The sequence below is a fragment of the Gnatocerus cornutus genome, chromosome 2, assembly GCF_029298725.1.
Source record: "Gnatocerus cornutus isolate USDA-ARS CGAHR chromosome 2, icGnaCorn1.1, whole genome shotgun sequence".
Classification (NCBI taxonomy): Eukaryota; Metazoa; Arthropoda; class Insecta; order Coleoptera; family Tenebrionidae; genus Gnatocerus; species Gnatocerus cornutus.
In genome coordinates, this window is record NC_142234.1 from 7,340,687 (window position 1) to 7,368,562 (window position 27,876).

Consider the following 27,876-nt stretch of genomic DNA (forward strand, 5'->3'; position numbering starts at 1 on the left):
TAATAAAAACGTACGATTAAAACAAGCTAACAAAATGTACAGTTTTACGAAAAATATCGAACATAATTTACAGTTTTAAATAAAAATAGACGTTATCACCCTGTGTTCTATATACATAAATGTTGATCCCTCTATATCTAACCAGTCTTCCTAAACTACGTAGGAGCATATCCTAAATTTTTTCTTTGCAAGAATATGTGAATTTCTCTAAAACTTGGCCTTTCAACATCTCTGCGTCTCCAGCATTCTAGCATCAAATCATAAATATCTTTGCTAGCAGACGGTCGAGGTAGATACATATACTGTCCATCATCACAGTGCATGTGTGCTAAGTTTTCCATAACTTCAGGGTCTGATAAAGAATCATAAGGCGATCTTCTACACAGCGATAAAATTTCCCATAAAGTAACAGCGAAAGCCCACACGTCGCTCTTTGTGGTGTATTTCGCTTGATACACGGATTCCCAAGCCATCCATCTGATCGGTAAAGGCGTATTGCCATCTACTTTATAATAGTCGTTAATATAAACTTCGTTGTAAGTGCCAAAGTCGCAGATTTTTATCTGATATCCTTTTCCTATTAGACAGTTTCTCGTCGCTAAATCTCGATGTACGAAGTTGAGGGACTCTAAATAACGCATGCCCGAAGCTATTTGAGCACCCATGTATAAAAGGCAATTGAAAGAAAGTGATTTCACACCATATGGTAAACTGCTATTGTTGTCCGCAGCGACATGTGTTTTTAAAAATTGACACAAATCACCATGGTCTAAGTATTCCATCACGACACAAATGGGCTCTTCTTGACTGCAGATTCCCAAGACTCGCGCAATATTGGGATCTTCTAGCGCAGCCAGGATTCTCACATCTCGATAAAAATCTTTCCTGGAAAACAAATGGTGAGCATTTTTAAGCACACGGAAAGAAAAACTTACTTTTCCTTCTCGCTGGCATTCTCTCCCAAGAATTTTATAGCTACCAGTCTTGTCCCTATGGACATGGAGGAGGAATATTCGGCGATTCCATCAGCTTCAGCAATATACACCTGAGAGAAAAAAAATTATTACTAATGGACTTTGAAACAACCTTAGGCTTACCGTTCCAAATGCTCCTTCCGAAAGTTTGGATAACATTCGTAATCGATGTCTAGGAAACTCTACCAGTTGAGTGTCTTCTAGTCGCTTCTTCAGTGCAGTGAGAGCTTCTTGTTGGGTTGGAGACTGTAAATTTTACGTCAATATTTCATGTTAAAAGGAAAATTATAGTCCGTACCCTTTTTCCTTCACTGTGACTGTTTCTGGAGTTCATTTTTTGGCTTCGCAATGAAACACTGCTTACTCTACTTCGAGACATGGGCAAAGTGTTCTCGGAGCCAAGCAGTGGAAGAGTTCCCGGTTCAGGCACAGCATAGTCATAAGCATCTACAATAAAGTGAATTTCAGTTATCGTTTCGATCTGTTTCTTGTAGAATTATAATAAATGACGATAGGAGAACTTACCTACGGGTTGAATGGGATACTTCTTAATACTGTTGGGCATGACATCTTGCATTTCCATAACGACAGAACTGTAGCTATAATATGGCGCATATTTTAAAGCTTGATATGGTTCCTGATATTCGTTATTCTCAGTCATGTGCGCGGGATGTGGTAAAGGTAGCGTGGACCTTAAGCTCGACTTCAAAGTCCCATGGCTTCTGCGGTAATCTTCGATTTCAGTAACGCCATACGCTTCAATAGAACTGCCTTTTTCGCTTATTCCTAGCACGGATTCGGGCTGAAGGTGTGGTAAAGTGTCGCCCGGAAAACCAATATTCGAAGAATTAGGGCTTCGGAAGAATTTTCTATTTCGGAAGCGGTGAATAATTAAGTAAATCACACCACCTAATAAAAGAATAATAAAAGCTAACCCAATCACGATGATTGTCAAGTATGCCGGTTCGTTTATTTTGTTCGGAACGGGGATTTCGATTTTGTGTTCATGGTGTCTATCACCACTGTGCCCTTTAACTGAAGGTACAGTAGTCGGTTCTGGTTCTACTGTAAAATTTCCATGAGCAACGACAGAATCGAAGGTTATTTCACTAACGAGGAGCCATTTCGCGGCGAAGTATAGTTGGATCTTCACGAAACGGCCCACCCTGTGGTGAAGTTTAATCGATATATTTCGCGCGTTTTCGAATATTTTGTCTTCCATATATTCGTAGGTTATTGGTTCACCTCGAAATCGTTTTCCTCCTACACTAAACATAACTTTGGCATGTGAAAATACTTGAACGTCTTTTGTGAACTGGTTATTGCAGTATATGTGAACCGCGGAAAATTCGCGAACTTTATCGAATTCAAACTTGATTTCAATCGGCTTGGCACGGGTGTCGTTTTTCCATCCAACCCACGCCTGTCCGTCGTTGTAAAAGTCCGTTTTGAAGTCATCATGTCCGAATTTTCCATCGATCAGTTGACCTAGACCGTGTTTTAATTCGTCGCCGTCCCAATGACCATCATATCCAAAGTCGTAGAATTCCCAATTTGATCCCCTTTTATCCCCCTGTGGCATCGCGTAACTGACAATTCCATCAGTCCACCTACATCCGTACAATTCCACCCTCATACACACTGTTCTTTGGTGGTAACTGTATGGGTAGAAGCGAATTTTGCTTCCCCAAATTGGCGGATCTAAATCTCTCTTCGATTCCAAATACGTGTTGATGTTGGCAGTCAAAACCTGCAAAGAATTACATATTTCAGTCATGTCTCACTAACCACTGCAGTAAATTAAAAGCACAATGTTTCTATACATTGAAAAGACGTTGCGACGGTGTATGTAGTTTTCAAAGCATTTACGAGTTGATGGAGACAGGGCTTTTGTTATCAACCCCTCGCCCCCTACGGTTATTATATCTACCTTCAACACGAGACTCTAATTTTGTTGAGTCACGCAAATGATTGTCGATTTGGCGCCCTTTTCCCCCGAGTTGGAAATGCCTTCAATAAAAAAATGGCTTGTAAATGTAAATGTACAACATGGGTGTTTTATACAATTGTTTAATTCTTATCACACTCCGAAAGTCGCTTTTGTTGATTGTTCTCTGTATGTGGCGGCGGTTTTTATGTCGGTTCTTTAGGCTTCCGGACTTCTTGTGGTCTCATTATTATATTACGTACGGTAGAAACGTGGCAGGATTTCATAATGAATTGTGTTTGGAAGCGGCAAAAATACGATAATTATGAAGCTAGACCGCTTTCAAGATTGTAGCTATGCAATTTACTGTAAAGTACCTAAATTTGAAGTCACAAAATGAAAAAACTTTTCGAATAAAAAACTCCGGACCTCTTGTTTTAAGTTGTCATCGTGTTTTCTGACAAACAAATAAAATTAAGTGTTATTTGAATATCCCTGTAAAAGTTGTGATAACACTTTGAAGTGCAACTTGAATGGCGTTCCCATCGTAGAATTTTATGATATAGTTTGTTGTGCTTTGATAGAAAATAACTTTACTTTGATGGACAATAATGTGAGAACTCCCGTCGTTCAGGGTGAAACAATATCTAAGGATAACGGATATAGATGTACATACATAGATATTACGAGTAACCTGGTCGAAGTGTGAAGCTTCAGGCCATCAGACGTGGTCTATTACCATCGGTCGATATAAAAGTGAACAGTTTATAGAAGTACAAAGCTATAAAATCTGTAGAAACTGAAAAGTTCTTAAAACGAGTTAAGCAGATTACACTTGACAGCTGTTTTCTAAAAACTTAAGTTTTCTGATTTATTTCCGCAGAGTATTAATTTTACTAATTAAATTTATGAATTTCTAGCTTTCGAAAATTTCTTTTTTGCTCAATACTTCTAACTATAATATAAGGAGCACAATTTTGTTTAAACTTTAGTAATAATATGCCTCCAGTTATAAGTATAAATAAGAATGTATAACTATCCGATTTATAAAATTTAATGAAACATATTTATTTGAGATTTTTGGTTCTCCTAAAAATACCTACAAACTTCTAAAATTGTTCGAAAATTTTGTTAATAAACTTATAAAGAAATTAAATTTTGGGTTGATTCCCTTGAAAATATCTTCAGAATTTACAATTTTCAAAAACAAAATCCAAGTTACGATTTAGTTGTCTACTGGCACCATTTCTAAAAATACAAAAAAAGATTGAAATCTTATGAAAATTAGAGATATTCTGATCATTCCTGTTATTTGTATGATTTTATTTTTCTTGTTTTCTCGCATATGTATTTAGAAAGACATCTAACCTTCAACTGATCATTAAAATGATATTTTTCTATATAATATTAAAAATAAATGGCCTTTACCGTATGACATTTCCAGATTCGATCGTTTTTTTTTGTAGGTACAATAAAAATCAAGTTATAGTTTGAACATTAAGTTGAACATTTTAGTTTGCTTTAGAAACAAAAAACGAGCTCTAAACCTAATCCATAAAACCTAATTAAAGCAGAAACTACTACATTTTTACGACGTTTGATAACAAGAAGTACAAAATATCATGTGAGGATAATGAATTCTATTGCTTAATTTGCTTTATTTCTATTTTATAGTCTCCGAACAGTGGTCTTCGATAAGAAAAAGTTGTTTACGTATTTAATTTGCGATTTTTCCAGAAGCCAGCACCCTGAAAATTACTTTTGTCTAGAGTCTAGACCAAACCCAGTTGAATCATTTTTTTACATTTATAAAGAAACGATACTCTAGCAGCACATATTTGGATAAATCTAATTGGAATAACAGCAACTCTTTCAACATTGTTTTATTTAGATTTAAGTAAACGCTTCTTCCTTTTCTCTGTTCTGCGGGTAGCAACTCTAATTGGATGATCAGAACGTGCTTGGCCCATTCGGGTGTGTTACCACAAGACTATATTACACATAAAAAATAACGACGTTCTCAGTATTACAATAATTATGTTTTAGTGTATTTTCGTGGGGCCACTGAACCTTTACCTGCCATTTGTGAAAAAGTCTTCCATTTAAAAGCACCTGTTTTTAAAATTTATGATCCAGTCACTGTTGTCAGAATTTCGAATTTCGTAATACTTAAATTGGGTACGCGAGCAAATCAAGCAACTTAATCAGTAAACAGTTACCTAATTTACGATAATGTTGATGTTCGGCATTAGAAAAATGCATTTAAATTAATTGGAGGTGACAGTAAAAAGCATAAATTATAAAGTGTGTTGATCTAAAGTGTGCTAGCACTTTTATGGTAGCTCACAAAAAGAGAATTTATATGTGATCAAAGGCGTTTTACAGGTCACCTGTACCGCCCTTATCGGTTTTATTTCAGGGTAATTAAACCGATGTCCACTTTAACGACGATAAGAATAACGGTAAATTTCTCTTGTCTTAAGTTATCAACCATGTCGCAAAAGTTTACATATTTTTTTCTGATCGATCACAGGAGATGAAGTTTTGTTTGGCTTGCAAGCAGATGTCGGTTTCAGACATCGGCGGTATTTATATTGTGATGAGGCGGATTGAAACATTATTTTGCTGACGAACAAAATTTTCTAGTTTTCATCGGTTTGCATTTTTTCATTTCACTGACAAAATTATTATACACATCCTAGGTAACAATGTTTACCTAATGATAATTCACTTCAATGTTAGTACAAGTTTGGTTGCTTACAGCTAATTTATCGTCGTCTTATTGCTCTAAATATTTTGCTACATGTTTAACGTTGTTAGGACGCTTAATCAAACTAGGCGCCGCACAGGAAGAACACAATTGAAGATAAATGTCTACAATTCACGGCGTTTGCCTAATTATGCTACAAATCATCTAGATTTGTACCCTAATGTTCAACTGCTATGACATGTGGAGACATATTTGTAGTCATTTCAACAAAACAAATTAGACAAGAAAACGGTTGTTAGAAAAATCGCGGCAACAATTCTTTCAAAACATTTTCTCCACTGCAGTTCTGCGGTAATTTCATTGCTTTTAACAATAGTGAAACATGGCACCAAGGTGTGGTAAGTAAGCTTTTAATGCAATAAAAATCAATATGCAGGTCGGTCGCGTGACAAAGCTAATAATAACGCAGTGAAAACAGTTCGGGTTTTCCTGAATTTTCTTTGTTCGAGCGGTGGAAATGTGCCGATTGTAAAGAAGAGAGTTAAAATTCACTCAATCAATTTGCAACATTAGCATAAAATTTAAAACTGGTCAAATAAATAAACGAGTTAAAGAGCAGTATCCGGCCTTTGAAAAGCTTTCAGCGTTATTTTCGTTAGCTTCTGGCTGCAATTACTAATAATAACATGACGTGTTCTGGATGGGCATGTGGCATACTAAAATAAATACACACATATGATTGCAGTTTTGATAATTGCTTGAGTTTCGTCATAAATTTCTAAAACGTTTGACACTTGAAAGCAGTAACGCTTTTGGCACGAGCGTTAAAGTCTGCTTTTATGAATTAATCTTTAATTAGGAGTTTCCGTTCTAAATTCGATTCGGTTCTTACCTCTTCGCCTTTGGTGTTATGATATCGTATCCATTTAGATAGTCGGGGTCGCCAATATTCCAGCATGTAAGCTTCCGCATATTCAATTCCCACGCCGTTACCAAAGCGCCCTTGGGTCCCAGTCGCTGTTATCATGTGAACTGTCTTCAAATCTATTTGGATCCATTCTGCGGGTTCTGTTGTTGCCTGCTTCAATGGACACCAAGCTCCGCCATTTCTGTCAGTTCGCACCCTTGAAAGAAAATCGCAACTCAGAATATGTCTGCTGAAAAACTTATGAGAAAACTTTGCCGAAAGTTTAATGCACGATGCCGGGCCAGTGATAATTTAGAGTTTTTCAGACCTTAATTAGAATAACTTCGCGTTTTCTGTGTTACTTGGAATGAATCGATACATTCAGCCGGGTTTGATTAGTCTCGCCTCGTTAAATATGACATTCCTCAAATTATATCTATTTAATGTTCTTTGTACAATTATTCTCTTGTTCGGCAGTTGGATAAAAAAACCAATTGATCACTTAATACTTGTTCGAACATTCCTACTTTTCGACAAAAAGACGAAAGTGTGTGCTATAAAAGCTCTGAAGTTTCCTTGCCGTTGTACTTTAAGAACGGTCTCTGGGGCACTTCTATCCATTATTCATTGATTCCTTCTGCACAAGGTCTGAATAGGTGGACGGGAAAGTATTTTAGGCTAAATATTTGCCTATTTGGATTGTCCGGACCTCCATAATCCTTAAATGGTAAATTCCCCATAAATCTCAAAAGGACTTTGGGAAGGAAGATCGCTTCGGGATAAGTGCAACTCAAGAGCAGTTTGAAAATATAATTGCTTCTGTAGTGAATTCGTTCTATTAAATTAATCCTGCCGTGAGGCCAACACACGACATTTGAATTCCTCTTCCTCAATATTAGACTTCGCTTGATTTGACTCAAGCCTAAAATATTACACACGTGGAAAAATAACCAGACTATTGACCTTTATCGACCCATAATACACTAATTTGTAAAGTAGCTAAAAAATATTTCGTCCTAAGCTAAATAATGGAAATAGTTTATTATCGACTTTCGGTATATAACTGGCTCGCTCATTCCACGTGTATATCGAACATGCTGACTATATTCGGACATAGAAATAGTATTGAATAACAACCTGAACAATGCAATCGTATATTGAATAGAGTGAACCTTCAATACCACCTATCAACTCCAAATTACATATAATAAAACATAGTAAATTGAAGAATGGAGAAAAACTGTTCTTTCTGCAGATACAATTGTCCTTAATTAAATTGTTAGTGTGGCAACGTCTAGAAAGTTGCTTAATCATGATCTTCAATTTAAAATTTTCCGAAATGGTTCTGATTATACGGCGAGAGTCGTCTTTCTCACAGAGATATTTTATATTCGGTGTCGTTAAACAAAGTTAAACTTCCAAGTAGTTTTATTCGATAAGTGAAAAAGTTTCCAGGGTAACCTACTTGAAAGCTTGCTGGCGGATTCTTAAAAAATGAAATTAAAAAGCTTCTCCAACCTGTTTAATCAATACACTCGAACGAAGAATCTATGTCTGAAACTTTGGTGGCTTATGTAAGAGAATCTAGTCATAACTAATTTTCCAAGAAAATCAAGTTGTTTTACAAAAACATGATTTTCATGGAATTCCCAGCATAGAAAACTTGTTAGTTGGAATTAGCCATCAAAGTTATCAAGCAGTTGGATTGGAACTATTCTATAAAGCTCCAACGATTGATTATAACATTAATGGATATTGAAATTCTTGGAATATTCAGGATTGGTAACAGTTCAGGTAATAACGACATTGCCTTATTAAAGTTAGCTGCGACGCCATATAAATTATGTTTCAGAAGTTAGGCACAAAGCGGTAGTTTCACAATTAAAATGTTTAAGCATTGTAACACCTGAAACAAAGAAAATGTTTCTAAAGGGTTAGATTTGGAGAAACAAGTTAACTTCACGCTTTGCATTGAGTTGATAAGTGGTATTCATTGGGGTTGGATCGGAGTAATGAATGGAGTTTTCCTTGGCGATTATAGCATTGCTACATTGTGGCTTCCAGTACCTTTATTTCTGGTCTTCATTACTTTGGTTCCCTTGCAAAACGTAGTTAAAAAAGAGAACGATTCTGATTGAACTAACCATTAACTACAATGTCAGTTATATCAATTAGCACGTTTATTAAACCCCTAGGAGCACCTAGACGAGTATAGTTATTGATCCGGGTGCACGGCAAGGGTTTTAAATTCTCATAAACCTGACAGAATTCGCCGAGGAGAAGATTGAGTGGAGCAACAGACCTGGAGGGTGCTTTCAAATTTTCATATTCCGTCTGTTTGCGTCTAACGCCTTCCGCCATCTGTCAATGTCAGAAACGAGCGTGCTCTTTAGGTCGGTTGGCCAATTCTATGAATTTCTTTCGGGACCATTCAATTTAGAAACATGAAGGATTGCGAGAGCACATTCATGGTTAGCTTATTCGATTAGCATAAATATCAACTCACCGGCCGTGATGAGGACCCACATTACCGCTATCGAATGAGGAGCTTGCGGTTATGTCGTCGTCTTTGATTGCCCCATTTTCCATTCCCAGTGGAGCGATACATTGTGCTGTTGAGAAAAAACGGACACAATCATGAGAAATGTATGTAGCTAAAGCCTTGAAAAGGTCAGGTCAGCTGACAAAATATCAAAGATCTAAACTTTCAAAGCTGTTTTATTCGTTCGGTGAGTATCGATTTGAGAAGACTGGAAGGTGATGTTGCTCTAATTAGAGAGGGACAAAAGGTTACCAACCAACAAACAAAACATTCGCTTTTAAAGAATTTGGTCCACGCTATGCTAGTTATACTTACATGGATCAACTGCCTCGTTAAGACCAGCATGAAGTAGAAGCAGGATCGTCAAGTGCAGCTTACAGAGCCTCTTCATACTTGTCTACTTGACGAGGACGACCCTCGTAAGTAAAACGTTTCTCAAGGCATTTTACCTAAAACAAAAAGAAAACATTGTAAATCTCCAATCAAAGCCCCTATTTGTATTATTATAACGAGAATTAATGAGCCGTGTAATATTTTCCGGTTATTTGCTTTTTTCCCTTCAAATATATTCAATTTTCTTCGTCTGGTTACCGTATAGATGTCTGCCACTAATCACCAATAATCCGTCTTATTCTTTGAGACTTAATGCGGCTTCTCCGCTGCCTCATTAATATTAACCAGTACCTCAGAGAACAGAGGGAACATGTCAATAGTGTAAGGCAATACCTTCAATAGGATTAGGGAAATACGAAATAACATTTCTGGTGGTTAAGTCAATTGTTCCGCAAAGTCGCTTCGTTTAACAAAGCCTTACGAACAAAGCGAATTTAAATTATGACGCGGTGTTTTTAATTTCACGTTTTCTAATTAAAATAAATTCAAATTAGAAAAAGGAAGCTTTCAAGATTAAAATCTTACGTGGAACAACCTACTTAAGTAAATGACGTGTCATAATATTGAATCAATAAAGGAATTTATAACGATAAATCTAGCTGCACCAACCTAGCATTACCGATTATTGAGCAGGAAGTTATGAAATATTAATTTGTTCTGGATATCAATATTGCAGTTTCATTGCACATTTGCCGAAGAGTAAAACTCTGTTTTTGGGCACCGAGGTAAAAGTCGTAAATTTTCAAAGAAATGAAGACTAATAGGGAAATATCTACGTTTAATAACAATATTTTCCAAAATGATTTATGTATGACTTCCACACATTGAAAAAAGAATGATCTGTTTGGCTATAAAGACATTGATATTGATGGCCATATTACCGTTATGGGTATCCATCAACGTCAAAGATAATCAAAATTGAATTAATGTTTTACTATAGATATTGCACCTTAAATATATTCGTCATTAAATTTCAGTAATAGTGAAACTCAGTTGGCGCATCAACCCTAGGTTTGGAACTAAAATGAATAAACCATTAATCACTTTTTTACTCAGAAATCTTGAATGATTTATGATAGCTTGAATATAACAAAGTTAGCTTTAATTTGGGCAGTCTAATAGCTTTGGAATGATAATCTAGAATTTTTCAGAACTCTAATTTCAGTTACATTTTCTCTTATTGTATTGTTGGCTGCCTACCTCGTTTGCACAATTTAACATTCCTGCAAAGCCGTTTTAATGAGAAGAATTTTTCTTTTAAATACCACCGAAATTAATTTAAGCATCCTGTTTTTAGCCGTGAACACATTTTTTTATGCATTGTGCTCCGGTTACAGTTTGAATAACACCTCCTATTCAACTTGCTTCCAACTATTTAATCAATAGGTTTTTATTTAAGCAAAAGGAGAAAAAAGAGTCCGACAGTCTTTTAAGAAAGAATAAATTGAGAATAAAAATACCTAATTTGTCCTGCAGCGAATTTCCGAAAACGATAGTATTTACCCAAGGTTGAAAAACACCCCGTCATCGATTTCAGACACCTTAATTGTATTTGATTTCCCGTCCGAAATAAACAACCGCCTCGTTATCACTGTCTGTGAACTTTCCATACAAACCTTTTATATTTAGATTATTTACACTCCCAAATAAGGAATACATGTTAATCCAGGTAATTTTTTACCATGGTACCGCAACTAATCGATAAAAATTGTACTATCTCTTTTGGTAATACATAATTACTAAATTGTTTGTAGATTACCCAAATGCCTTTGAACATAATAACATAACAGTGAACCTATTATTTTACTACTTAAAACGGACCTCCGATCTTTAATCGATATTGTTGAAAGGTGCGTCTCGTTAAACCGAATAGATTTCTTTAATAAAAACTCTTTGTGGCTTCCGACTCTAAGTTAACACATCGATAATCGAAAAATTAGGTTGCAAAATTATTGGCTCCGTTAATTGAAAAAAAGCACGCCCAATTTTTCATTAATAAAAATCGCTTTAACGAAGTGAACAAAGCGTCAGGCATATCAGTGCCCTATTAAAAAATAAAACGTTTTAAAAGGGTAGAGAAGCGATGTGTAAAGCTGTAAATAGATGCATGAAATGTCAGACTGCACTGGAATCCTATCACAAAATCAATATGTAACTGGAGTTTTTTTTAAAGTTGCATGTTAATCCCATGAATGAGTAAATATAATGTGGAACAGAGGCGTCGCTCGAGAGAATTTTTTATTGCAAAGCTGATTCATCTCAGTACCGTGTGAATATAAATATTACAACGTTGTTAAACAAGAGTGTCTTTATCGAGCGACCCGTTCAAACCAAAATCAAATTTAAATGCAGATTTGACCACCTGCTTCGAAAAAACCCTGAATTTAGTGGTGATTACAAAGCTTCGTAATTACCATGGAAAATGTTACTGGGCTGCCTCAATAAAACCGTCTTAAGTTCACTGCTCTGATTACTGTTAATTAAATATCTGTTTACGCACAAACAATGCGTAGGCGTTTCATTATTTTTCCGCCGAACCTCGAATCAGAGTCTCCGCGAATGTAGCTATCGCTGCTACTGAATATTCAACGCCATGTTCATGCTTTGTCTCAGCATTTTAATCTTAATAAACATGTCGATCATCGCAGACAACAAAAACCACATGCCGGCTCCTTTGTAACTTACAAAGATTTAACCGCAGACCACGTGACCGGAACATCGCAAATATTCATCGAATAGCAATGATAAGTTCGTGGAAAAACGAACAGAAATTTGTCCAAAAAGCGAATCCATCCTGTTGTGGACGTGCCGGAATCTATAGGTGCGGAAATTCGAAGCTAATTTAAGAGATATGTGGCTTTCAACACACGAATGTAAAATGATATCAAAAATTGTGGGCTTTCTATTTAACTAGGACCACCTACTGGTGACGATAACGTGGGTGTAAAATTATGCGTTCACATTTATCTAATATAATTAATTAATAACTTCTAATTTATAACACGTTAGAAAGTGCAAAACATCCATTAAATAATTAGTTTCTAGTTCCCGATTCGATTATTAAAGGAATATTAACGTAACACGGTCATAAATCACGTCGTGAAATTTTTACATTCCATTTGTGAATCCATTTCCGTAAAAGAATTTTTGGACGATTGGTTAAAATCGTGCGGTGGCTTTTTGTTACTGACACATTAATAACACTTTAGTATTACATTTGCACAATGGCATAATTGTAATGGACGTGCACATTGCAGACAATCGATCCTCGAAATGTATACGACTCGGATTTCGCATTCAATGAGACTTCATTTGAATTTATGGTTTCTGTAGTTCATCGATTTTAGTTTCTAGATAACGTGCATTAGCATATAAGGGCTGGTGTTCTTGTAAAATATTCAGATGGTGCCACACGCAGTGAGGTAGCAGGCTAATAAACTGCACATAAAAAAGTTAGTAGCAAGACGGAGGACGTTTGGAAATTTCCATTTTATTTTATTTACTCGAGATTATTTATTAATCTTCGTGCATTATTTATCAGTGTTCAATTGGGTGAATTCGGAAGTTTCCAAGAGTTTCTTCTAGTTCAGTTGGTTTGTTTAAGCAGATGGGCTAAACTCGAAAAGTTTAAAGAAGCTACAAATCAATTGGTAAATCGTGCTAAACTCTTGTAACATTTTTATCTAAGTTGTACCTAATACAAAGAATAACATAAGAAATACAAGACTGTTTTCATTCTTCTGGTCAATCGAAAAATCGAGTAATTGAAGCCTTCAGATATTTAGGTTAACACTGTTTACATTCTCCCTCTGAGTCGTTCAACAGTTTACGCGATAGCCATTTCGTCTGTTATAGTAAAAGTCGTTACAACTTTTTTCGATCATTCTGATGTGTAGTCCGTAATGCATTCATTGTGGAAATAAAAGAAGAAAACGCAGATATAAAAGTCAATTTCAGCCAAGAGTCAATAACGGTCAGTTTACACGTCTCAATATAAGGACCCACTAGAGTCCAAAGAAGTAATGAATAGTATCGATCGTTGGATAGCAAGGGTCAGACTGGAAAACTCGAGCATCGACTTTGGTTAACGAAACGGAAAAAACCTTCTTGGGAAAGTAATTTTATTATCAAGATTTATGGACGAAAATATCAAAATTTTAATATGTAAGTCGCGACCCAGTTTACCTGCACAAACAAAATTGATTCATTGTATTTTTTCGACCGTACCAAGCGATGCCAGCAGGAAGGGTCGTTACACGTCACAAAAACAACCGGGTGATTCTTTTTCAACATGCGATATCTGATATGAAATATATTGTCTGCTTGGAGGAGGCCAAGGAGGTATTCACTTTACCGTGAACGCCGGCAATTCTTTTGATTTACGTTATCGTTTGTTTGTTTGGACGCGAATGTTCCAGTGTCGTTCTGACTTATTGTTTTAGGTAATGAGGGTAGCTTTCAAGGAATTGTCTCTCAGAATTGGAAAGCTTGATCAGAGTTATAAGTTATAAGTCATGGAGATGGATATCTACAGCATGAAAGAAAATGGAAAAATTACATCGTGATAGAGGCGGAGTTTATCTACTTATTACTTGTTTTCAGTTCGCCACATTCCTGAGTGGTTTGAAACCTTTTTTGTGGAAGATTTTCCAGATATGTTCGTTCTATTTTTGAACAAAATGATAGATGCACCAGGATTAGCGCGCCTGTTTTAACATGAAAAATTGATTTCTAATCAAACTTCCGGTGGAATTTAAACGGTAGTTCCATTTTATATTTTTTTAATTTTTAAAAATGGTGGATGCGCCGGGCTATGATACAAAATTTCTGGACTAACCTCTTATTAAAATCAAGTTTCGCTGACTCGAAACAATATTTGGACACTTAAACTTTTAATTAAAATTAGCGTTTAAAATTCCAAACATGTTAAGTTAATGCAGAACTATCTCTAAACTGAGAAAGAAAAAAACAGTTCTCGTTTTACATTATTTCCCTCCGAAAATTTCACATGTTATTTAACCTTCCCAGAAATCACTATAAATTTATTCACAGCGCAAATAAACTAAATCGTCCAAAGTGAATTTAGATGGTTTGAAAAGGAAGAGGCGATTTTCATTAAAACAATGCACTGGTGAGAGACAAGAATGTAGCAGCAAACTACAATCACTAGGGACAGTTGGTTGGCTGCATCCTTGAAATGCAGAGAGCGAAGACCTTCCTGTAATAATTACAGCGGGAATATTTCAGATTCCATGTGAAAATTGTTCACGACATGAAAATTAACGCTTCAAAGCGACTTGGAGGTCTCTTTTAAGCAATTAGTTCAAACACATTAATGGAACGAAAACTGATGTAGGTAGCTCCTTATTTGCATACTTTGTACAAATTGAATTGTAGCAGCCAAAGAGATACTGATGCATTGTGCAAGAAAATAAAAGGAGTAATTAACATTAGTTATTCAAATTCGCAGTGGTAACTTCCATATTCGATAATTTTGTGGAAAAAGCACTGTGAGTCAATATGCTGGCTATAATTAGAAAGCGGAGAAGAAAGATGTGTAATCCAGCAAGTCTTTGTTGGCGGTTTTAAATTGCAAATTTCATTTCGTCCCCAGGGTAACAGAGTTTTAATACTTGGTGTTAATATTTAAGTAATTTCTTTACGGTCCAAACACGAACCCTTTGAAGAAGTTTGTCGTTTGAATCTGGTAAGCTCGATCGAGCACTTAACTTGGAAAATGTTTTATTGAAATTACTTAATGGATCAGACCACTCACACTGTTGATTGTGCTTGAATTAAGTAAAATTTAATTCTGAAATCGAGACAAAAAGCGGAGGGTAATTCTTACACCAGAACCGGAAGCTTGCTGTTTGATTAATATTTGCTAAGATGGAGCACAAAAACCATCGTTTCGGCTTAATTTATTTGCCCACTCTTCTACTTACGTGATTAAAATGTTGGATTTTCTCAAAGGCGAGGTAACATTTTTTCTATTTACAACATGAAGGAACAAATAAAAATAATACCATTAGTTTATTCCACAAAGAAACACACATTAAACAGTGCTTCCGCTCTTGCTGCGTAATTTTCGCGCAGTCGGACACGCAGCTTGCTGTGCTAATTGAGCGAATCCCTTCACCTTATTATGTTACCCGAGAAGATTTGGTTTCGCTTAAAGACGTTAATTTATAATTTTGCTCTAACGAGAAATACATTTCGAAATGAAGGAAAGCCCATTTTTGCTTCGTTAGCATGGGTGCTGAAGGAGTCCTAATTTAAAAATTCAGAGGTAAATTATTGTCCAAATCATTTTAAACTCTACCAAAGATAGCAAGGTTTATCCAAGATTAGTGAAGACTTTGTTGAGTGAAAATGAGTACACTTGAGGTCGTAAACATTCGGATGAATGGTAATTTATGTAAAAGTCAGAGTCTTAGCCAAGGCTGTAACATTATGAGGGTAGCTCGTGATAAAGAAGAGGGATGTAATACCCGTAAGTTTTACCATAAAACAAAAAACTTGTATCTTAAAAAAATTGGCGAAAAGTTTAGTGGAAAAAACTTACAATGAGAATAATTGGGTTGAAGAAAGACATTTTATAGTTCCATTTTAAATTCTTTCTCACAAAAAAATTCAAGGTGGACTGATGTTAGACACAGATAAGTCTTTTAGAACAGATGCGAACATTTCTTTATGCCGTAATTTCTGAGTTAATTTCCAACTACTTAATTTAAAATTCTCGAGTAGTTCCTGCAAGCACGTTCATACATCAAACTTGGCTCGCACTAAGAAAGAATTTCCTTTTAGCAAAAACAGTTAAAAAGAGAATAAACCCCTAAGTATTAATTTCCGTACAAACTTGTGTGAAAATTGGCTAAATTTTATTTTCATAGATTAGAGAACTTCTTGTCGTTTTAACCTCGTCTGTATAGAAACTTTATCCGGAGTTTGTGTAGTAGTTTAAACTGCCAACTTCGCGGTAAGTTCGCCAAGTTAAGGTAGTATTTGCTAAAATCATTGTGCTAAAAACGTGGACAATTTGTCTTAATATTTGTCCATCGACCGTAAAATCTCAAATAATAATCAAGTGAAGAGTATTCTGAAGGATTTATCCGAGGATGGACATCATAAATTGCGGCAGCCGAAGTACAGGCTTATCTCCGCAAACAGTTCCGGAAAGAGCTGCAGGGTTCTGTTTACACTTCCGGTGGCCATCATTGCGATCGGACGGCTCGGTCGGTAATACAACGCTCTATGCATACTAAACACTTGAGCACCCTATACGCGATAAGAGACCATTCAACGTATGCTGGTCGACGGCCCTAAGCATCATGGCCACTTCCATGTTTTCAATTTATTACATCCATTTTTCAGAGGCTTTTCTGCTTCACACGACTATTTTGTTGAGAAAACCTGTTCCTTCTGCAGGACAAATGTTCTGAGGCTACCTACTTTGTTAAATTACTGGTTCCCAGATCATTTGTTGGATTTAGCCCAGAATTCGAAATTAGTCAAATAATTAAAAATGCTAATTCGAGAGAACGAGTAGTGGTTTTTATTTGGGTTTCTATTAAGTAAATTGTTGGTGCTAAGTGCGTACTGACACCGTCAATTTAAACTCACTGGATTTGATTCGGCTTCTCTAATCAATGTAAATCCAATCAGATTTAAGTCGGTTTATTTAAAAGCTCTATTGTGTTTAGATGAAGGTACTCTGACAGATGACATGTTAGAAATCCACTCTTTAAAGACACAGGATTTTAGTAGTGTCAGTAGAATAAAACCTCTGCATATAAAAGTTACAATCCATTTGCTAACAAGACTGTCAGTAGTATAAGAGACTCGTTTTAATTGTTTTTTTTTCCTCCCAATTGATGTATGGTAATGTGAACCATAGAAGTATAAAAAAACTAAAAATTTACTGTTTATCATTGGAATCTGAGCTAATATTGTCACGTACGTGATAAATGCCCCAGCAGTGCGTGCCACTTTTCCCTCACAATACTATTTACAAACGTTGCGTACTTCCGTTAAATAAATTCGTGCATCATTTATTTCAACACTTTTCGCGTTTCCACTGCTTCTAACAATATTTTCAAACAAAACTACCATCTCTTGTTAACCTTATCAGTTTCAGTGTGTTGTTTTAAAATTACAAATGGAAACATTATAAAGAAACACCAAAAAAAGTTATATTTCTCGCAGCATCAGTTAAAATTTATGTGACAGAAAGTTTTTGTATCTAAATTTTAATAAGCACTGCAGTAATACTTAGAACCGCTGGAGATTTATGGGCATTACTTACAGTTTGCAATTAGTTTTCCCTTCATCCGTTTATTGAATTTCAAGTGCTCATAATTTTACGGTGCTAAACTAATATGCTTCCCCGAAAATCATCACTTTTACGTTTCACTTAGTCTCTTAAACAATAGGCAATTTGTGCTAAATTGCCTCGGCATATGTGGCAGTTGAGAAGAAACCATCGAATAAGGAAGCGCTAATCATATTTTCCTTTTAATAATCCGAAACCCCTTCGCTTCTGCTTCGTATATTAAGCTATAAAGGGATCATAAAACAAACAAGAGTTCTTGTAGCCAAATGCTGCAAAGTGTCTTTGTTGCCTATTTCACTTCCCAGACGATTTTTGTAGATACTTGTGTTGTCTGCTCCCACACGTTCTTCGCCGTAATATTTTTTGACCCACAATTAATTGTTCACGTATGTGTTGTGTCATCTGTTCTATTTTTAAATGGACCGTAAGTGTAAGATTACGTTATTTAGATTCGTAAATCTGAGAAACAGGTGCATCCATTGTGGGAGATTGATTTGAGGATGTTTATGCTTTTAAAAATATAGAAGGTTTTAGTGGCAGTTATAGCTGGGAATTACCTAATGTCTTCATAAAATCAAGTTAATCTGAAGGTGTAGAATTGAAAAATTGTCCGTTTTGGAATAACACAAAAAGTTGAAAATTTTGAGGTTGTTTCTAATTTACGAAGGAAAACTCGCAAAGTCCCATCGACCTGAAATTGCACTTTGCAGAGTAAATATGGGCTGCCAAATCTTCCATCTGGGAGCAATGATCAATGTTTACCGAAACTTTTGCTTTGGAATGTTTGCGTTTGTCACATGTTTTATTTATTTTCGTTTCCCCTTTTTCACTTGAGCCTATTTTGATGTTTTATTCTTCGAGGGCGGAATACATAAGCACTGTTTTCAAATCTCTGCACTGACAAATACAGTCGATATATTTATGGCTTTTTTCCATATATGTAATACTGTTGTAAAACGAATGCGGTTTAATCAAGCAGAAAGCAATCGTCGAAAATTTAGATCACTCTTTGTTGGTTGCAAAAATTTTAAAGCCTTATAAAATCCCATATTAACCGAAGGATAAACAGTAATTTGTGCGGCTTATCAGTAACGTAAATAGCTCTCATTTAAATTGAATGGATTTGTTATTTCCATTCGCTTTCCACATTCGGAGTAAAAGGAATGTTTATTGTGCTTCCGCAGGTTCTATCGATATCTAACATCATTAAGAATTTGTTGGTGGGTATAATGACGGAGATAAAATTTTATCCTCACTTTTCTTCGCTATTGATTGTAATTGCAATGTGTGAGATGTTATAAGGCGTATTGCTCGGAAGACCCGACGTTGCTGTCGCCTTGGGGACTATCTTTATTGGCTTTTGGTGTCGGTTTGTTCTGTTCATTTCTTCCGATTCCTCGTCAAATGACATGACGTGAAGCTGCGATTGATTGGCTTCTTTGATAAGAAAGGCGGAAAAGGGCTGGCGCCACATTAAATGGATATCATATCTACTATATCTTTATGATGCAACTTTAATGAATGCTGGCCTTCGCTTTATGGAAAATGGTAAAGATAATTGATTGATTAGTTTTGATCAGCGCAGAAAGTCATGTTGACCACAATCATAACAAACTGTGATCTTAACACTTTTCCTTTCAATAAACAACAGTATCAAATCTCTAGGTACAAGTCAATAACAGCGGCAGAGTTAATACTGAAGCAAGATGAATAATAATGTGGACAGGAGGTGGTAATGTGTAAAATAAACAATATTTTCCCAACATAAAAGCGGTGATTAACCAAATTATCTTCCAAAGTGAATGACACTGATAATGAAAATTTGTACACATCCACGAGGTTCTTGAGCATAAACACTGATTTTGAACGACAGAACATGTAATTTCGAGTTGATTAAACGACAATGATATCTAATATCCCATAAATTTTTATTGTGGATGAATAAATGGTTTCTAATGTTTCACTTAACTTTTGACCTTTGTCACTTAAAATTTCGTTTTGGTCATAATTGCCAATGAAAACTTCTAATTAGATTATCGCCTTAATGAATGTTTTAATTTATTAATGTTTCCTTAATAATGTCAACCAGAAATATAAATCACATCAGAAATAATCAATAAGTCTTATTTCCTGTTATTGTTTATAACCACCCAGATTTTAGAACGGCTACACAAATCGAATTAATATAATATTCATTCAGGTGTGGTAAACTGTCAGGTTTGTTTAGAGCTTACAAGGTGTACTGAGTGAGACAAAATTGGTTTCGAAAGACAAAAATATCTCAGGGGATCCATTTTTTGTGGCTTCACATTCTCAGTATCATTTAATAGAAAGAACTTGTCGACTTAATTATGTAAATAGGTTAAGATTGAACTCTATTAGGCAACATTGACAAAATAAATCAATATTACGCTAATTTAACATAAAGTTAGATTAAAAAGTCGCTGAAAAATGGTGGATGCGCCCATGTACGGTTTGCGATAGAAATATTTTCGCTATGAAATTCATCTAATTTCCGGTACATTTTATCTGATTATACTCAAAGAACTAAAGAGCAGATATTATCTGGTACACTTAAAAATAAACAGGAACAGTCATTTTAACAAAATATAGAAAACTATCAAAATGCATATCGGGCATTGTTGCACAGTTTACAGTTATCTTCATGTTAATTAAAATCTCACACTTTCCGAAAGGAACCTGGAAACAATTAATTATGTGGGACAATGTAAGGCGATTAACATAAATATAATATTTCCGGCTTATAATTACTAAACATAAAAATAGTTTTTAAAATTTATTTAGCCATATTTTAATGAGGCGGTGTTGTGACCGTTTCTCCTGAAAATTCTCGTTAAAGTTAACGATATATTTTTTTATAAAAATTAGAATACCTCTCTAAACACAGCTTGAGTCAATATAAATTAGTTTTTTAGGACTTTTTAATTAAACTTTAATAAAACACTTTTTGAATTAACATAGTGTTGCTGTAAAAGCGGATAATTTGGACTTTCTTCAGTGTGAGCAAATGCCAAGAATGTCTGGTCTTAATTAAACTCATAAAGCAAACAAGCAGTGTGCAGATTACTTTACGATTATTAAATTACTCATCTGATAACGCTAGTTTTTCTTGTGGAACGTGAGATTTGCAGATGTACTCTGACACCAAACAACCTTTTTCTATTTTAGTAATGATGTCAGTGTGTACTTCTTATTACAATAACATGCAATTAATATCTCATATCAGTGCTCTATTTATGTTGGAAACTGTCATAGTTCAAGTTCAGTTGACTTTGTGCATTACAGAGTTACCAAATCATCTAGTGATTGTTAAAACATTCAACAGATATAACTTACAGGTGCACAATTTTGGAAGCACCATCGTTTCCTGTATGTTACTGGTAATTAATGACTGAGTTTCCTGCCTCGTACGACACTTTTGGTAATAGACAATAAATTGTCTGGTGACTTTTTTTGAAATTTGATTCATTACAGTCCAACAATGCTGCAGAAGTTCAAAAAAGTATAGAAAACAGGGATGGGGAACTGCTTTTAAATTACTTCGATAACTTGGTGCGCACTGAAATAGAACGCTTGCAGCCATTCTGCTGGTCTTGAATACCAGAAGACTTGTTTGAGGAAAATCCTTGCATCAATCTCATTTTCTTTCTTGATGAAAGTCGGGTGTTTGGAATTCTTCAGATTAACGGAGGGTTGTATAATTAAGTTTTTAGATGTAACGTAGGTATGTACAAAGTCGAACTCACTTTGTTGGAGCACGGTTAAGATTTATGGTCACTTTGAACAGTTAACAAATTATGTCAAGCATTAAATGATCAAACGCATATTAATTCTAGCTAGTTGACGGTTTATTTACCTTACAACCATCTTAAGAACTGACTTATTCGGTATTTATGGAAAACTTGAGATTATCATTTTTGGGTTGTAAAAACCTAATTTGTAAGATTGGCTCATTTACAACTAAAACACAGGTGTGTTAATAAATGTTACAGGTGAGAATTCTAACAATGACTGAGTCATATTTCACAGTGACTACAACGTACAAAAATTTTAATGGAAACTGCTCCCGGATAAAATACGAGCAAAACACGTTTTATTCGTAAAGTTTTAATAATTTAATCTTCTGAAGCAGCAAACTTTTTCAGCTTGCAGGTTTCATCAAATACCAATGTTGATTACAAACGTACGTAATTTTTCATGCAGAAATGAAAACGTGAGCTTATTGTTTGCGGATTTTTTTGTTACCACTTCTAATTACATGATTGAAATTTCCTTATCTCTATTTAATTCAATGTGTAACAATAGAAGTGCATCGTTCTTAATTACTGTGCAGTAACTAAACACAGTAGAAAAGCTTTTTGTCCGTAGACCTGCTCATAATTCATGATTATCCGCACGGAAAGGCATTGTGTAATCATAATCCGAGCCCAAAGCTCTGCCCTATTGTTCCTAAATTTCCATTACTTGTAGGTCAGAATGTCAAGATAACATGCTATAAACATTACATCAACCTTCAACTTAGTAATGGAGATCTGAAGAGAGGTTCAGATAAAAACTATATCCATTGTAATTATCAGCTCTTTATAAATATTCAGGCAGTTAAGTAACAGATGAGTTTCGTGTGGCCCTACCCTTCAAAAATACGTGACGCGGCTACAAATAACCCTACCTTGTTACTTAATGCACACCCAGCAAATTAATAAATATTAATAAGGGATGGACACCCTAATAATAAAAAACATGTTGTAAGTAGGCGACGTGGTGTCAGGTAGCATATTTCAATCTCAACCACGAGGGTACATGTTAATTATCGCTTAACTTATTGAAAATTCTTAACGTGTAACATCCCCAAATTTATCCAGAACTAAAATTACTTTCAAAGTTTTCTTTCAAAGGACATTTGGGAATGTGACGACGTGAAACTGAAATTAACTACAAATTACTAATTTAGTGGCAATAGGAAGGAAAGGCTAGAATCAGTGATAAAGTACCCAAAACTGGGGGAAACTGGGGAAAGATATTTTTACTACTCCCTTTAGTTCAAGGGAATGTCTAAGATCAGTTTACTATTTCTCTGTTAATTTAAAATTACGCTGCTACGAAACCCCCATGCCACAAGTTTTTGTTCTCTTTTCTCCTCGTTAAAGCTCCATCTTGGCAACAAGAAAACGCAATTTTCCCACTTTATCCAATTTGCATTTTTAATCAACACTCCTTTAAATCACGGCACGGAAACGTCGATAATAAAAAAAAATCTGTGATAATTACGAGAAACTGATGAGTGGCGGTGTGATTCTTCACATAGACTTGGGTGGCCCCGTTGGCTGTTGACACCCACGGCTCCGAGCAAGCACTCTTCAGTTTCTTCGTTTAATTTGTTTACAAAACGACTGTTGGCAATCGGCAACAGACAAGTTGGTGAATACTGAGTAGAGTGTAGACATACCACTCATACAACCACCAAACAAACACTTCACTGTCTAATCTGATTTCTTGTTGTGATTATAAAGAAAAATACCGAGTGTGTCATACGTTTAAAAGCTAATAACACTCCTCGAGTAGGCGCTTCGAAATTTTTACTTGTCAAATTGCAAGAAAGGCATTTTATCGATCGTGTCTTCTGATTTTTTAGTGAGATTAGAGTGGAGGATTCCAAGCATGGCGCCGTTAGCAAGTTGTTTGAATAAAAGAAAGGAAACAATAGAAAACTAAAAACTTACAAGTTGTATTAGTAAATTGAAGTTCTCTTGATTAGGCTTTCCTTAGCTATTTCGAGCATCTGTTGCACTCTATTGCTGACATTGTATTTGCATAATCACGCCCTAACACCAACCATCATGTTGAACAACACCTGCTAGCTTCTGTGGCGACAGAAACTAAGGAATTGAACCAGGTTACAATAAATTTTAATGTCCCATAACGTGTTTTTATTTCGAAATGCTTTTACCCTACCTAATTGCTTATTTATTTTAAGAGTCTACTATTTTCGATGTGATGAATTTTCCAAAATATCACAGAAAATGACCTTTGCTTCTCTTGTAAAGTAACCACAAGTTTGAAATAAGTGACCCACATCATAATTAAACTACCTAAAATGATGATTTATAACGTCGAGTAATAATTAAGAACAGGGTGGCTTGGTTCACCCGGGTCGTTAGCACTGAACCCTTGTCGCCTTAACACCCTAGCCGGATATTAACCAATTCCCTTGCTCGTTACCCTAAACTCTGTCGTTATATAGATATGGTTTGTTGCTAACGTTGCCAAACCGACTTTTAGTATTCTACTTGATCGTATAAAGATAAGATTCTGATTTTAACACCCATTAACAAACCATTTCGGTGGAGACATACCGCAGATAACACCGAAATGGTCTAGTTGCATTTTGCGTCGATGATGGGTGAATTAGTTCAATAACCAAATAATAGATAATGGTCATCTATTAATATTCCTAGATGGTAATGATTAATTATGCCCGCACGTTGTTCTCGTTATAAAGTGTAACACTATCCTTTGTTGGGAATTGAATCCGTACAAAACTTACACCAGCTGCAGACTTTCAACACGTGTCTATTGGAACCTTTTATCAAATTGCGACTGTGTGGGATCTGCATATGAATGATTTGGTCCTCCTCCTGTCAGTTGCCAGCTGCAAATTGGGGATGGGTTCCTGCATTCACGCTAACATTGTTAACCCTTTGCTAGAGTTACACGCTCCACGTGGAGGAAAGATTCATATGACATAACATCCGTTCTGATTTCTGTGCAGAACTGACTTTTTCGTTTCCTTTCTGAGTGAAAAGAATATTTGTGAAGTCATGAAATCTCTCTGGCGTGCAGAGGAATCAAGAGATTTGTGGTTAAGCAGATTAACGTCTTAGGATTGAAACATTTCAAAATGCACCCTTATTGTCATGCAAATATATTCTAATATCATAAGGTTTGAATAATAATAATCATTCATATGAGGATCAGATATTCCAATGAGTACAAATACCTACAGGAAAATACCTCATTTCAATAAATTTGAAAATTTTATTTCGTTCATTGTGGATACTTGTTTAATCCTTCAAGGATTTATAATAAATTAAAATGGGAAATAAAAAAAGAGATTTACAGGACAATTTTGAGGTCCCAGACTCATTTTTATAAAAATAATTGTTCAGATATTTTTACAATACATACAGGTTGTCCGGAAAATCGCGCACCACCGAGATACTGTATCATCGGACAATGCCATAGATCACCGGAAAAATGTTAAAAAAAATCCATATCTTTAAATTTTCGAGATATGATGAATTGAAGAGGAAAAGTTTGATGCCATATTTCCGTGCAATAATTTTATGTTCAAATGAATTTGTTACTTAAAAGACATTTCAGGCAAAGGCATGGTGCTATAAAAATCGGAAAAATCTTGTAAGAAATGCCTAAAAACATCGTTCACATGAAACCATAGTTACATTACTTGTTCATGAGCTGACCTAACGCAAATAATGGAACAGCAAAGTTACTAGAGCTTTGAATACTGGAAATTTAAATTATGGGGGGAACGGTTCAGATCAGGTCAGGTCAGGTCAGGTCAGTTTGAATACTGGAAATTTAAATTATGGGGGGAACGGTTCAGTAATGTAGCCATTTTCCTAATTGGTTAATTTTCCTAATTTGGTCCTCCTGGGAAACTGCGCCACTTTCCAGACACCCTGTACTACATCTTTTCTGAGCATTAAACGTTTCTATCTGCATCTATTAAAGTTGCAAGAAAATATAAATTAATGTTTCAAATAAAATACATAATTGAAAACTTGAATTTGGCGCATCCACCACTTTTTGCTTATTCCATTTTTCTATTTTGTGAATTTTTGTCTCGTAGACTTGTTTGTAATCTTACTTTTTTCTAAGTTCTTAATAATACGGTATTATTAGTCATAATACGGTATTTGTGTCTATGACTTTAGAAAAAACTTTGTAAAATTATCAACAATTTTCAACTAAGAAAAAAAAAATAAAAACCAAATAAAAACTGTTTTAATAAATAAATCATTTATTATAAACCTAATTGTAAAAGTCTACATAATGGCACATTTTGTTCATGAAAAAAATCAGTTACTTACTCGAATATAATACAAGATTTTATCCAAAGCCTTTGTTGCAGCAGTGACAAATTTATTAGCATTTAGAATACTTACATTGCTGTCATGGAAATGTGACATGACATTACTTTATATGTCTAGAGAGTAATAGGGTATATTGTCCGTCTCAAATAAGAGAGTAAAGACAACTTTATTAGTGCATTTTGAATTATAAAATTGTTAAAGTATAAACTCTAAAAAGCGACTTGTTGCGTTATTTTAGTTCAAACTAGCTGGGAATAGGTATATAAATATAAGAATATAAAATGAACCACAATATAAATTTTCACCAACCACATGGTAGCTAATATTCAGAAAAGCTTTTGAAATTAAAGTGTGTAGTTGGGCTATAAAGCGTCAGAGTTTCTAACTTTAACAGGTAGGTAGGTGTAAGCCCAGTTTGCCGCAATTTTAGTGAATTATAAATAATAATAATTTGGTCCTGAAGCTCAGTTCAAACTCTATCGGTGTTGAACTAAAATTCTCTTCTAGTTGATGAAATATTGAAATATTTAGAGAGGAAAATAAGTAGGTTTTAATGAAATTGAATAATAATAAAGAACCTAAGTACAAAATAAAATTATTTAATAGGTAATTATGAAAGTATAAAAAATCAACAACTGGAAATATTTAGTGTCAGTTTTGTGCCCCTGCTATTTGTTAAACTTCCATGGGATTTGATTGAGTGGAAACAAATTACCTCGTTGAAGAAGGACTACTCTCGTTTTACAAAAAAGTGCGAGCTTAATCAAATACCGGTCCCGTAACAAATCAAATTCCACATATGCGATGGGCATTGGCGAACCCAAAAAAACTCACCCTAATGTAGCAGAATAATCCAACACGCAATAATAATTTACACAACACTGAACTTGCTTATCCACCGAAACCATTTAGACTTTCCACATAATTAAACAATCCCCATTTTCAAAATCTCAAATGTGCCATTCACAATTTGTACAAAACGTGTCGTCTAATTTTATCTGGTTTAAACACGAATTAGCTTAATGTTTATCCTGGATCACATTACACATTAACGCGTGTCCAACGTCAGAGACATGTTGACACAAACCTCCTCCTCAGACGCACAAGTTCGAACTGTTATTCGCGCTTGCCCACAGTCCCAACGAGTTTCCCCTTCTTCACGAAAGACACCCCACTCTATAGTATTATAGATATTTTATATACAGTTTGGGGAATTGATACCCGATGAATGGGAACAATTTTAATAAGAAGTGGGAGAGGAGTAGTGTCAGTGGGTGGTATTACTCCCCTCAACGCATCTTAGCGACAAAGTTCTCGAAAATTGTAACTCAAATTCATTGAGAAAGACAATGCATATCATTACTCATAAAAAAATAAAATTGTTGCATTTTGCATTCGAACGACCAAATCTCTCTAACAGCGAAGAATTACTAAAGGAGCAATCAGTTTAACACCTCGTCTTACCAAAAATCATAAAACAATGCCACGACGCATGTATTCGCGCTGATGGGGATAAATTATTTTTATCTTCCTCGCTCCAATAGCAATTATTGTTTTCTTTGTTGCGCTCATCTATTTGTCCATTAATCGGTCTTGGACTCACCAAAAAATTCATGTTTCTTGATGTGTGTGAGAACGAAAGAATGCAAGAATCTCTTTCTCGCTCGGTGTCCCCCACTTTCTATTAAATTTTATTCCATGCATCGGGTGCCAATTCCCCAAACTGTATATGGCCAATTCCGAGTTTACACCCTGAATTTTTATCAGGTAAGAGGTACGGTGTACTATTTGGCATTATATCTACCTGTTTTTATCGGAAACTCCAGTTTATGGATGTCGTAAAAATTTCGTGTTACAAAATCGTAACTTTCGAGATGATTAAATTTGAATGATGGTTGGTGGCGATGTAGTTCTTCAACTAAAGAAATTGACAAATATCTCCTAGGTTCTTTAACC

General features: G+C 35.2%; 1 protein-coding gene and 1 long non-coding RNA gene across 2 annotated transcripts; one reads left to right on the top strand and one right to left on the bottom strand.

Annotated features, from left to right (window-relative positions):
- Positions 1 to 30: 30 nt before the first annotated feature.
- LOC148178475 (discoidin domain-containing receptor 2-like) lies at positions 31 to 27,050 on the bottom strand. The gene is made up of 9 exons (XM_088029857.1): positions 26,755 to 27,050; positions 9,376 to 9,509; positions 9,025 to 9,130; positions 6,504 to 6,735; positions 1,500 to 2,724; positions 1,273 to 1,421; positions 1,098 to 1,220; positions 936 to 1,045; positions 31 to 885 (listed from the first exon to the last, which is right to left on the bottom strand). Exons 2-9 carry the CDS (start codon positions 9,449 to 9,451, stop codon positions 156 to 158), a joined length of 2,751 nt encoding a protein of 916 aa, XP_087885983.1. The 5' UTR covers positions 9,452 to 9,509; positions 26,755 to 27,050; the 3' UTR covers positions 31 to 155.
- Positions 21,054 to 21,641, top strand: LOC148178476 (uncharacterized). Its single transcript, XR_015769610.1, has 2 exons — positions 21,054 to 21,227; positions 21,281 to 21,641. It is a non-coding gene; the product is annotated as an uncharacterized LOC148178476 (long non-coding RNA).
- Positions 27,051 to 27,876: the final 826 nt, after the last annotated feature.

Bases quoted from the DNA above. Each gene is read 5' to 3' on its own strand.
- LOC148178475 (XM_088029857.1), bottom strand. From the start codon at position 9,451: ATGAAGAGGCTCTGTAAGCTGCACTTGACGATCCTGCTTCTACTTCAT. The intron at 1,221-1,272 runs GTACGGACTATA...TAAAATTTACAG, and splicing joins GTCACAGTGAAGGAAAAAGG to TCTCCAACCCAACAAGAAGC. The intron at 1,046-1,097 runs GTAAGCCTAAGG...TTTTTCTCTCAG, and splicing joins CGGAAGGAGCATTTGGAACG to GTGTATATTGCTGAAGCTGA.